Below are 13,409 nucleotides of genomic sequence, written 5' to 3' on the forward strand. Positions count from 1 at the left end.
CAAGCCTGGTTCGATTTATCACGCTGCGCTTTTGGCAGGCGGAGTCCACTGCGACAAAATCATTGGAAAGCGTGATAGCTGCAAGTGCCGTTTGAAGCGAACAATGCTAAAAGCCGGTGTCATGATCGGAGCTGACCGTGTGCTTTCTCTGATTCGTAGATACAAGGATGGACGACTTGCAAAAAAAAAATATATAAAATGCCGCACGTCTGCAGTCGCCATATCTTAAGCTACGCCGTACATTCAGCATGCTGACACAAGGAATGCATTGCACGTCACCCGGCGAGCACAGAAGGTTCACAACACACACTGGAGAAAGTGACCGACATTCTGTCTGCCACGGGCAAGCTGGCTTGTCGGCGCATGCATAGTGTGTACTGCTGTGAATGAAGATCGGGAAAGAGAGAGGAAGGGCAGAGAGAGAAAGCTCGGCAGAAGAATAGGCACACCCTTGCGCTTCGCTCTATTGCGTTGTCTCCAGAACGCCACGGCTGCATTGGCTACGTCTGCTTCGTACTGGCCGTTGCCAAACCGGTTCCCTCGTTCCTTCACACACATGGCTTGCAAATGTCACGTGCTGGCACACGGCAAATGATCACCGCAGATGCGCGCACCTTTGGGGAAAGGGCGTGGCGCTGCTCTAGACCAGCTGTCACTGAACAGTTCTCTCTCATTCCGCGCGTGGTTTGAAAACATCACGTGGCAAAAGGCCCAGGGCGATGTGATCATCTTTCAGGAAGGCGCACCTTCCAGTGCGTGGTGCGGAGTTCGATATATCGAGCGACTGGTGAAATTGCAGTTCAATATAGAACGCAGCTTTCCTATACTTTTACATGGGATATTCTGTGAGTTCGATATAACCAAAATTTGAATTATCCAAGTTCGGTATAGCCAGGTTCGACTAATATGGCAAACAAAGAACCTAATGTGAAGAGACCGGGCGAATCCCATCATAACTAATCAAGCAGTACTCGGAAGCCAGAGTAAATTATAACAGCTCCCAAATATAATCCAAATATCAGCACGATATGAAGCAGCATGTTGGCAGCAGCGCTGAATCCTGAATAGAACTAGCAGTAAGAGCAGACATTCAGCCCACAGAGTGCTAGGCAAACAGAGATCGAGCAGGGGACATCTTTATGAAAATGAAAGTGCCTGCAGTTAGACGTTCATGGTCAGGAAATTAAGTGCTTTTGCAACTTCAGTTTAAACCTACAAAAGGCATGCATGCAGGGTATTCCTGAGAATGATAATGCTTGTAGTGCGAAGTTTCTACTCAAGATAGAAATTTGCACTTTTTATTTATTTATTTGCTCGTACTGTTAAACCTAGATCAAGGATCATTACAGGGAGGGACAAAATAGAAGCGCATTCCACAAGCACAACAAACCAGGTGCAATAATTAAACAAACACAGGACTTTGCATGCCATTTTTCGAAACATATCGACGCCTAACTGAAATTTTTGCATGTCCGTAGTTTCCACAACATGACTTGGCCATTTGATTCATATTTCAATGACGTCCGGAAGAAAAAAATATCGGCACACATCAGTATGCATAGTAATTGGCCGAGAAACTGCTGTTGCTTTTCTTGATCCAAGCTTTAGAGGCATTTTAATTTAACAGTCTGTATTTATTTGTAACACATTTTCAGTCTGTGCTTCATTCTTTTAATTTCGAGTGGTTCCAATCCACATTGCTGTAGCACCTCTGTAAGAGAATCTTTGCGGCGATACTTGGAGCATATATAAATGTGCTGAAATCTGCTGTATTCTTTCTAGTTTCCTTTTCAATCCCTTTTGGTTTGGACTCCATACAGCGGAACTGGCAGTATAAATGTCTTATAACAACCAATTTAATTTCTTTATTCACATATGGTAGCTTTCTCCTAAGAAAGCAAAGCTTCCCATAGGCTTTGTGAGTAGATACTTTCAGTGTGATTATGCCAGTCTAAATTATATGTAACTGTCAGCTCTATCTACCGGAAGCTGTGTACCTCGACTAAGGCATTTGCTCTTATGTAACATTCAAAGCTTGTAAGATTCTGCTCAAGTTATATGAGTGGACAGTCGAGTCCACTTATAACGATACCGGTTTTGGTTACAACAATGAAAACCTGCTGTACCGTCCACTTTTGCATGTTTCCTATGGTAAAATAACCCGCTTACTACAATGCCCCCTTGCCACATTGTCGGTTATAACAATGAAGTCTGGCTCCTGAGTTCTCGTGCCAAAAGGTAGTGGAATGCGAAATCCCTGAAAAGAAAAAAAAAAAGAAAGAAATTCCCGCTGCTGCACCCTCCCCACCCCACGCTCATACAATAGAACCTGTTTTCTGGCCTTCTCCGCATTGTAAGCCACGCGCCTTTCTCCCGCTGCCCTTCCACCCCTCGGAACACAAACGGACTGCGCCCATAGCTCTGTGCTGCGCCACCCTCCGAAGCACAAATGGATTTCGTCAATGTGCTGACAGCGCTGATCCGCTGATCTGCTCACTCACCCGCTCGCCCCTCATTTTGTGCAGTTCTGCAAGCGGATTTGGTTGTTGTGCAAGTTGATTGCGTCGAAGTCGTTCCTGGCCACGCGGTTTCTTTGTTTCGTTTGAATCGCCGCCGAAACGGAAGATGGCTGATTCATCCGCTCATTATCGGACGACGTTGCCGGTGAAAAGAAAGCGTACGGCTATCGATTAGGAGACGAAGTACAGTATCGTGAAGGAGTACGCACTATTGCAACCGACGGTGTCGACAATCATCTGCTTCACTGAGAAATTCGACAAAGAAAAGTCCTCGCTTGACAGTGGACTCAAACGCGTTTGACAAGGCGCCTGACGACAACAGTGACTGCGACGACAGCGATGATCACGCGGTAGGGCAGGCTGCCTCAACGTTGTTCTCGCAAGAGGCCCTGCAGTTGATTCAGTCCCTCTGGGGCTTTGTTTTCGCGAGGGACCTTCCGCTGCACTACGGGGTGTACCTAGATGCCATGGAGAAGGATATCAACACGCTTAGCATGAGGCAAGCAAGGTTAACGGACATGGTGTTTTCTCGTGCAAGCCAGTGAGATGTACGTGGTGAGATTCTTGTAGCGATTACACCCCAGGGGCCTGCATACCCCAATCTCTTCCACTTTTAAATAAAAGTTTTGTCTCTCTCTCTCTTCACCCCAGCGTTACTTCGGGATTTCTCAAGCTGAGGGGCAGCCACGGCAACCTTCTCGTATTTTTTACAAGACCCCTTTCGGGGCCACCAAAACGATGTCTCGACGGAGCTCGCATGTCACTTGCCGTCTGTAACCCCTCTCTGCAGTTGTTATGCTTTTTTTCGTGCAAACCGTTTGTAACAATTATCGGTTATAACAATGGAAATTTCATGGCACTTGAATTTGTTATAAGTAGATTCGACTGTATATATAGATTTACTATAATTGGTTTCCACACCGCAGCTTTGGCAGCACGAACTTAATGATTGCAGGTATCTCTTTAGTTTAGTCTGGTCTTCCGCGCAGGCTACATGGTGTAAATTAAACTGCCATCAGCGAAGAGTTTCATCATGACAGGCAACTCACTGGCAGGAATATCATTAACGCACACACACATACGTGCACACACAAAAAAAAAAAGAAAAGAAAAGAAAAAACAATAATGGGCCTGCAACAAAGCCCTGCTGCACTCCAGACAGAACTACACCCTGTTCTATTGTGACACTTTGGTAATGGGTTTTTAAGTAAATCCGTAATATACTATGATTTCACTCACCTCTATGTAGCCTATACAATTTGAAAAGTGGTTTATGATGTGGAACTTTGTCAAATGCCTTTGTAAAGTATACGCATACCACATCTGTCTTTTGGCATTCATCTATAGCTCTACAAAAGTCATGGACAGTTTCGATTAACTGTATTACTGTTGAAAGACCAGATTCAGGCTAGATTGGAAGCTGTGCTGAGGCTGGACATAACAAATATAAATTTGTTGTAAAAGATGAGGAATATGGTTTTCTTACATGTTTTAAAATTTTACAGCACACATAAGTGAGCGAGACTCATCTGTAGTTATTTATGGATAGCCTACTACCATCTTTAAATATTGGAGTTATGATCACATTGTATCATTCCTGGAGCACCGAACCATCCCGCATGGACTTTTCAAATAAAAAATGGAAGTACTAATACAGCATCCACTCGGCATGCCATTGAAGGAACGCTGTTGATATCCCTTCCGGACCACATGGTTTTTTCGTGTCCAGCATAAGCAAATGTTGTGTAATAATTCAGACCGACAGCAGGTCACGCAAAAATTGAAGAGGTCGACGAAGTGGAGCCGAAGCCTTGTTGACACTGCAGAGCTGGTTCGAGCGATACCCAGTCGCTTGGTTCTCGGATATTGCCTGCTGTCCTAGTGTTCCAATAAACACCTTACACTTGTAACACGCCCTCCCTTCTAATGCATTGGTCTTCTATTGAGCACTGCTTTAGGTGGACTAGACTATCGCTGTCACAACAATTACATCTGTCCTCGTCGAAAATTAATTGAAAAAAATGGTTGAAAAGGTTCGCAATATCCCTTTCTTCTATGAAGAATACATTGCTTAAATATTAGAATATCGATAAAAATATATTGACTTATAACAGTTTTTAGCAGGTTTCTGGGCTTCCTGTTTCGAGTTTTCTATTTTTAAGTTGCCATCACTGCTGCTTGGTTTCTCTCTATAGTTCTGTGGCACAATCGGGCAAGCATGGGGTGAGGTGGGGGGGGGCAGGGGGTTGCAACTGTGTCATCGTCACCTGTGCGTGTCTTTGTGCAGCAACAAGTGGGCCAGCAAGGCATGTTCCACCCTGGCATGCAACAGGGCGCACAGGCACAGACTGCTGGTATGCACCATTTGCCGCCACCAGGTGAGCCTGTGGTAGAGTCCTCACTGATGCGTTTGTTTATTTGCTGGTGGCTGATGTTTGTTACAGCTGGCTCATGCTAATTCAAGCTCTTCAGGGCCAAGGGTCCTCACTTCTTTTGTTCGAGATTCATTACATGCTTAGCAGGATGGAATCATTATAGGAACAGTGCCACTGTAATATGACACGAAAGCAAATGTGTGCAGCTATTCGCTTTTCTCGCAAACTATTGCAAGCTTGGATTTTGCGCCTTTTAATGCCTTCAATAAACATAAGCATCATTCAGACTGGTGTGGGATTGCTTCAGTAAAGCATCAGATTACTTACTTTGCTTACCTTGTCCACTTGCTCCTTTTATTTTTTTCTTTAACCTGTTCTTTAACCATTGCAGTTTATTCGGCAGCTATTCTGTTGAAATTATTGTCACCCTTTTGCAGGCCCAAAGCAAGAAGGGCAGTGCTATTTTTTAATTGCGTAATCAAAGTATGGAAAGGCATATTTTTCAGCTGTCATCTCTTTAGGGAAACTCAGTGCACAAAATATTGAAAAATAGTTTGTGAAGCAAATTCATTCTTTGAGCACTTTTACAGCTTTTTGGATACTCTGAAAGTGTTCCTTCAGGGCTTCCTTTATAACTGCATTCAAAACTAGGTTAATGGCTGAGGAAGTGCTTTTATTTAGGTATTGCTTTCTCCAGTTAACTCTTTTATCTTCCTGGCAAAACCGTTCTGGTGGGAAAAAGTTGGAATTTGAGCAGTCAAGTATGCCACTTGAGTCAAGCACATTTGAAACTTCTTGAAACATATCGAGCCAATTAAAGTACAAATATTTTTTTTTTTACTTGATTGAAAATACAAACTGCAAGCTTGAATTATCCCGAGTCAACTGTACTGCTGAGTTGCCCTCAGCAATGCCGGGTTATCTGAGAACTTTAATATTGCCCGTGTCTGATGTTCTCTTGGTGTCCAGCCAGTAATTTTGAATGAATTAAGTGTTTCATTAGAGCTCTATCTAAAGTGGGCAATGTAGCAAACTAAATGTGTTGCTGCAGTATTGTATGTCAGCTGCATTAGCTTACCACATGGCCTTTGCACTAGAAAGTACAGTTGGCTTAAACTTAATGCTGCAGTAGATAATAGAGTACTTTGGTTAGAATATGAACATATTGCTAAGGCTGTCTTCATTTCTGGCCTGTTGATTTCTTCTCTGGGGCTGGCCTGCAGAAATAGCATGCATCTTAGCATTGCTTTGCCAATGCTCAGTTTACTGCGGCTAATCCTCAGTGTGAACTCATCATTTATGTTTCCTGCATATAACAGACCACATTTTAGCGAGGCAGTCCTGTGAACTAAAGTCCTATTCATACTTATGAGCAAGCCCTACAAAAATGTAGTTATTGTTTAGTTTTGCTCTATTGTTGACTTCGAAAAATCTGCCTTTTTACTTGGCAGGCATTCTTGCACTGTTAACATGTTAAAAATATTAATTTTTCTGCTTTGGTATAGGTCCATTTAGGTCATACTGTGTGAGTGGTGTGAAAGAAATGGTTTGCTTTGTGCTTGCATGCTGAGCTGTGTAATTTTTTGGTTTTTTTTTTCAGATTATTTTCGAGCTGTGGGTGAGCATGAACCAAAGTCCTTTTTTTTTTTTTTTGCTTTGCTGAAAAGAAGTTGCACAATTTTGAAAAATTTTGCACTGAGGGATGCACATGTCAAATATACGGTGCAGCCCGACTTGCTGTTTGTTCCTGGAACAAATATGGTCAGACATTTGCAAGGTTAACAAAATTTGCTTGTAAAAACTTACTGCACCTAATTTCTTCTTTCTAAAGGGGTCATGCCATCATCATTCAAGGTATTACTGTTGTGTAGTCTGGCAGATAATACTGGCCTTCATTATTTTAATTTCGAAGTTTGAGCTCCCTAGACACATTCTTTATTTCTAAATAAGTGACTTAAGTTGTGACTACGAAGCTCCTCCCACCTACAGTGATCGCAGGTTGAAATGCTTGGGTGACGTCACAAACTGACGCCAGCTGCTGCTTCACCTCCTGCTGTCCTGGCTCAGATAAGCTGCTGTTACACTGTACTGTTCGCACTTGCTTACAGAACAGCATAATGCCCAGTGACTACTCATCTTTGGCACTGCCATAATCCGAGTGCAGCACTGCACCCCCGGGCCATAAATGCCAATGTTGCTAGACTAGCTTAGTTTTCAGACCGTGGTGTGATGCACGGGTCAGCACACGCGAGTCGGTGGCGCTGCAGTCGCAGCAGGCTCTAGCTGCAGGATTCCAAGGAGGCTCTCAATGATGGGCAATGCAGTCGACGGATGGAGTCTCGCAGTCATCATGACCGTTGCTTTGCGTAGAGTTGTTTTTGTATAATGATGACCTTGTTGCTTACGGGGAAAAATATACGTAGTGTGGAGATCATGCGACGTGCCGCGTGCCCGTCTGCATGAGTGGTTATCGGACAGACAAGAGCAGCTAAGACCAGCATTTCTTTTTCACTCCGAGCAATGAAGTGCTTCTCGCCGAGTGGAATAAAGCTATTCCATATGCAGACAAGAACCTTTCAGCCACGTCGAGGGTGTGCAATGGTCACTTCCATGATGAGGACATTATGAAAACTTACTTTCATGTAATCAAAGGCAGAACTATAGAAATTTCTCAATGAAAGTGTAGCCTTGCCAAACATACCATCCTGAAAGTTTTTCCTGACCTGCCGTCTTATTTTATCTAAGCCACAAGCAAAAAGGTGCAGGGAAAGGTGAGAAAACGCTAGAGGGGCGCCCAAAGCCCAAGAAAATAATTGCGGTGACCGCGTCGACTTAAAAGAACCTCACAATGGGTAGTGCACTTAGGAGTATCAAAGCGTTGATTGGCCAAGCATCAATATATTTGTGATAAAACAAAGCGAGCGCAAGCTATTGCAGTCAAACCTGGATATATGGAACTCGAAGGGTATTGGAAAATAGCTCAATGTGCCGATAATTCGATATACAGAAATCGGCTTAAGACGCTGCTTGCGATCATGAAAAATGATACCGTATTTGCCGCATAATCAACCCACTCGCATAATGAATCCACCTTTCACTTTTGCCCCTGAGAATTCGAAAAAAAAAAAAAAAAGCGTTAGTCAGTGGCGCGTCCCTCCGTTTCGACCGCCACATCCACAGCTCAATTAGTGGCAGCGCGCTAAGATGCTGTGCAGCGGTAACATCACGGTGGGTTTATCTTTTTACTATACTTTTAATGTTAGCTCCTGTGGTGGCAAGGAGCAGACTTGGCAGAGTGCCCGTGATAGCTTGATTGCACAAGCCTGGTTCGATTTATCACGCCACGCTTGGGGAGGGTGGAGTCCACTGCCACAAAATCTTTGGAAAGCGTGATAGCTGCAAATGCTGTTTGAAGTGAACAATGCTAAAAGCTGGTGTCATGATCAGTGCTGACACCGCATGCTTTTCTTAATTCATAGATGCAAGGATAAACAACTCTCGCAAAAAAAAAAATCTACCGGTTTTTAATGTTCACAGCCGCCATAGCTTACGCTACACCGTACATTCAGCACGACGACACAAGACGCGTATCGCACGTCACCCACTGCGCACAGAGGGTTCACAACACACACGGGAGAAAGCATTCGTTGTTGTCTGCCACGGGCTGAGCTGGCTTGTCGGCGCACGTGCTACTGCGAACGAAGACCGGGAAAGAAAGAGGAAGGGAGAGAGAAAGCGCGGCAGAAGAATAGGCACACCCTTGCGCTTCGCTCTATCGCATTGTTTCCCCCCTCTCCCGAATACCACGGCTGCATTGGCAGCGTCTGCTCCGTACCGGCCGTCTCCAAACTGGTTCCCACATGTTCATTCATGCACATGGCTTGCAAACGTCATGGGCTGGCGCACGGCAAACGATCATTGCAGACGCGCGCGCCTTTGGGGAAAGGGTGCGGCGCTACTCTAGAGCAGCTGTCGCCGAACTGTTCGCTCTCATTCCTTCCCAGTGTGGCCTGAAAATTTCATACGGCAAATGACCAAGGGTGATGCAATCGTCTCAGGGGAAGGCGCGCCTACCACTGCGTGGTACGGAGTTCAACGACCGGTGAAATTGCAGTTTGATATTCGACGCAGCTTTCCTATACTTTTTTACATGGGATTTTCAAGGGGATATTCCTTAAGTTCGATATAATCAAAATTCGAATTATCCGGGTTCAATATATCCGGGTTCGACTGTACCATGTAACCTAGCACGTATAAATGTGTTGTGCCAAAACAACTAAGTGAGAGGTAAGAAGCAAGGTGAACCCTGGCACTCTCATTACTGGTTTCTTTTGGCTCTCATCCTTTCTTTTTGCGCAAGTTTAAGTTATAAGCTCTATCAACTCAACCAACAAGACATAATTTATCAGTGTATCATTCGAAACTTGCAAGTTCGCACTTAATAATGATTTGTGCAAACTTCGCTGTAATAGCTTGCCATGCTATTTTACTATATAGGGTAGGCAGCTGCAAAAGATGCTCTGAGCTCTACCTACTGTGGTGGCCCTGTAGTGTCGTCACTCTAATAGTTTTATGACTATAGGTTTAAATTCCCCGCCGCATTTCGGGGAGGTAAAATATAAAGGAGCGCTTTTGCTGGGCTTATAAGGGGAAGCTGGGCTAAAACGCCTAAACATTCACGGCATCAGCGAGAGGCAAATTGGGTTTGCATTAAATCTGTCTTTTGGTCCTCTCTCCACCAGCCTCAAGCTTGACCTTTTTTTCCGCCTAAGGAGGTGAGGATTGTAGCTTGTATTCTTTGTGATGAAACTGAAAATAAGACTACCGTGCAGCGAAACCACTTCTCTGTCATGCAGACAACGCGAAGCTCTTGGAGCCTGCTACGAAGCCACCGCCATCTGACGATGGAGCTGAAAAGTGTACCATTTTCTATGCACGGCTCGAATGGGGAGTTTGAAAACTAACCTAGTCTAGTAACATTGGTAAACACCGCTCGCCAGCCGTATGTTCTGCAAGTCGTCCACGCCAGCAGTACTGTGGATCCCATGTACCTGTGTCAGAAAAGCATGTTAAAATATGTTTTTCTCCTAATAACAATAGGCCGTGGGAAAAGGAATTTCAAAAATGAATGCTCCTTGACGAATGCTGACCCACACTGTGGGAAGTTCCTCTCACAGCCGCATAGCAGATACCCTCTCTGTGGCACCCGTTTATCAGGTGTTCTTGTATGCTAACTCCACTGTTGAGGCGTTGCTGAAATTAATCATATCTTTCTTTTACTATGAAACAGGGAAGTTGAGAATAAGGAAGTTTCATGATCAACTAGCCCATTTACTATAACGCTTTGCTGATAAATTACAAAGTACCAGCTGCTGTGACTTCGTCATGGAGCAATCTAGCCCTAGCGACGATTAGGGAGAAACAGACTTCTAGAGCGCCGTCGACCGCCGCGCTTTCAGGCGGCACCGTTGCGGTAAGCTTGTGGCATCCAGTGCTGTAAGCCTTATGAGCTTATCGTCTACTTTCATGATAAAGGTGGGGCCAGACTTGGGCCTGACATGGAGCAGTGCAAACGATGCTGCTGAGACGGGACAGGACTGCAGTACTGGGTAGCACACCGCACCCTATGCAGCACACTGCTGCTACGCTGTGGGGTGGAACTCGATGATTGCACTTACAAAAGTGGCATTGGACGGCACTCTATACACTGCATATTTTATGTGTTGCTTTTGAAACAAGTTTCAATGCACAATCTGTACGTTGTTGGAACAGGCCGGCTCGTGCATCTTTCGTATTCAGGCGCCGACGTGCATCTGAATTCCATCCACAGACGCCATTGTTCCCTAGGTTAAAAGCGCTAACAGAGATCAAAAAGCTCAACTTATGGTAACTGCGGTTTTGTCTGCCACTTCAGCTTACGCGGCTTCGTGTAACCGCAGTTGATACTGCTTGTGCACAGAACATGCAGCAGACGACGTGGCGTTGGTTTATATCATCAGTGGCTGTGCCGGCTTCCAGATCAGCAAGCTGCTCATGGAGAAACAAAAATACTAGCTTCAAAAATATCTGCAGCTCCGACGGAGCTGAAACTTCGGGGTTTTGTTGCTTCGTGCATCAGGAATGTGATGCGATATACAGTTTATATTCCAAAATTGGTGTCATGACCCCTTTAAGTGCAGGCAGCCTATGCCGCGCATATTAGGACACACAGTTGTGGTCAAAAACAGCTTGCCTTATTTATGTTTTCTTAGCGTTGCTCTCATCATTGTATGCACAGTTTTCAGTAAAGTCTGTGTGTTTATGCTCTTTTTGTTGTCTGCTATTTAAAATGGTATGTTAAGGTGCAGCCAGGGCAGTGCGCTCTTATATAGCCAGTTGTCGTCTGGATTATTTCTTGATAACATTGAAACAGTGCAGGGATTTAGATTACGATTTCAGAGTTCCAGGTTTTATGATGAGATTTTATTGAATATTGTTGGGGGATTTTTTAGCATATTTAGATTTATTTCTTAATTGACTCTTAATTTGTTCTCATGGAATTATGTGAAATATTTTGTCTGAGTACATTGAAGCTCACTGTAAAGGCTGACTAGAGATGTGTTTACGCAGTCTTCTGCACATTTCGTAATACTCTGGTCAGCCAGGTTTACTACTATGGTACAGTTAGTCTATAAAACATTATATTTGGTTCACTGTAAGTTCTATCGGATTTCCTTACGATGCGTTATGATTCATCCATGGTCGGCGGTGACTCATTTGCTACTTGGTGTCTATACCACTTCCTACATACTTTTTAAGGGTTCTTTCAATTCTTCATTTCTTCACCAGAGTAAGATTGAGAATCGTGAGACAGCGCAACCAGGCATCATCCAAGTCATTTGATTGTGGTGTTAAGCTAATGGTACTTCTCAGTGATCCAAAGTGTGTTCTGATGCGTGGCTTGTAAATGTGTTGTCTTCTTCTCATCTGGCGAGGTCTCTTTAAGGAATTTGTTTAGAGCAAGAAACCAAAATTTTTTCTGTGTCTAGTGTGTGCGTGTGTGTGTTGGCATGTGTGTATGTGTTGGAGGTGTGCTCTTTTTACATGATTGCAACGTAGCCTCTACCACGACAGAAGCAGTGTTCACAATTTTACCAGTTTTGCTCTATGTTGCTGGTTTCACTCCATAAACCACTACGAACCAGTGTCATCGCCTTTGATGATAAATTGCTAATAATCTCTCGTGCATTTCACCGGTGGCTGAGATTTTCAGTGTGGTGACCAAGACTGGCTGGGTTTTAAAAAAAAAAAAAGTCTAGTTCTGCAAGCTGCCTGTCCTGTATGGTGCCACATGTACAGGGGGTACTGTGCATGAAAAAGGATGAGAGCTAGAAAAGATTTTTTTGTGGTCACAAGGGTTTCAACTTTGAGGATGACAGTTACTGCCGATTTTGTGGACAGTGCACTGCCCATACGAAACCGCATGCAAATTTTTGTACGTAATCAGTCTTCCACTTGCTTCCAAAAAAGATGATTAACCACCCACTGGTGAAGGGGCGGAAGTGGAGAAATGTAGCGGAATGCTGTCCCGTCAGAAAACATGGTTGCCACCTTCAAGTAATAGATAGTGGTACCTAACAACTGCCGTCTTAGTTTTGGTTAATAGCTTCCACATGAGGTGGCTGCAGTTGTCCCTTAAGTGCACAATTATTTATGCAGAGAAAAATTTTGGAGCCCAAAAATTTTCGAGTGGAACGTGGTGTTTGACTCATTTGTGGTGCTCGACTGGCGCATCTGCAGATTGCAGATGTGCCAGTCTGAGATTGCTGCAGCACCTCTGAAAAAGTCAGCTAATAGTGTTTCTTGACAGAGGTGCGCAGATGCAGGACACAGAAGGCAACTCTAGCTTGGAGTGTTTGCTGGAAATGGCTTGCTAACTTTTGAGCACGACTGAGGGTCCTGTGCTGCATTCGCGTTGGGAAGTGCAATGTTAATGGCCTAGATCTCATGACAGCACAGTGTGGTGACTGAGTGAGTTTATTTACTCTACTGGTCTACTGGAAAAGTGTTGCAGGGCCCCTTTGAATGCCCCTTCTCTCTGTCTCATTCCTGGCTTGTCTTGCTTTACTATAGAGCACATGAGATCATGCCCATTGGCCAGCTTTACACCCCCTGGCTAATATTGTGTTGTCCAATTTGAGTAGGGCCACAGTGGAACTTGATGCCATACACACATCAGTAGCACCCTCCTTTTGTGACTAGTGCAATGGCAAGTGTCAGGTTCCTTGTACCGAATCGCACTTCTTGGATGCGTGTCGCGTCTTTTTCTCGTGGGTTAATCTGTTAGAACTGTGCACAGTACAGCATTAGAGCTTGGGGTACAAACGAATCCGTGAGCCAGTGTTTTTGCTTGCCTTTCTCTAGACGAAGTACATCATTGTCTCACCTCTGTGCCTCCTTCTCTCCCGTCTCTCTCCGTCTGCCCCCTACCTGCCTGCCCCGGTGCTGTCATCCCTCCTACCCTGTGTCATGGGGG

The 13,409-nt window shown here is 44.5% G+C and overlaps 1 protein-coding gene across 11 annotated transcripts in view; it reads left to right on the forward strand.

Annotated features, from left to right (window-relative positions):
- LOC146197827 (mediator of RNA polymerase II transcription subunit 12-like protein) overlaps positions 1 to 13,409 on the forward strand; it is a 148,252-nt gene that overhangs the window by 120,359 nt on the left and 14,484 nt on the right. For 9 of the 11 annotated variants that reach the window (XM_084593060.1, XM_084593061.1, XM_084593064.1 and 6 more), the window contains 2 exons: positions 4,807 to 4,897; positions 6,495 to 6,512. In XM_084593060.1, the coding sequence (XP_084449186.1) occupies positions 4,807 to 4,897; positions 6,495 to 6,512 (109 nt within the window). The remainder of the gene's footprint in view (positions 1 to 4,806; positions 4,898 to 6,494; positions 6,513 to 13,409) is intronic. The other 2 variants (XM_084593062.1, XM_084593070.1) reach the window with 1 other exon arrangement.

The sequence above is a fragment of the Amblyomma maculatum genome, chromosome 2 (assembly GCF_055883805.1).
Source record: "Amblyomma maculatum isolate TAMU_Amacu chromosome 2, ASM5588380v1, whole genome shotgun sequence".
Lineage (NCBI taxonomy): Eukaryota > Metazoa > Arthropoda > Arachnida > Ixodida > Ixodidae > Amblyomma > Amblyomma maculatum.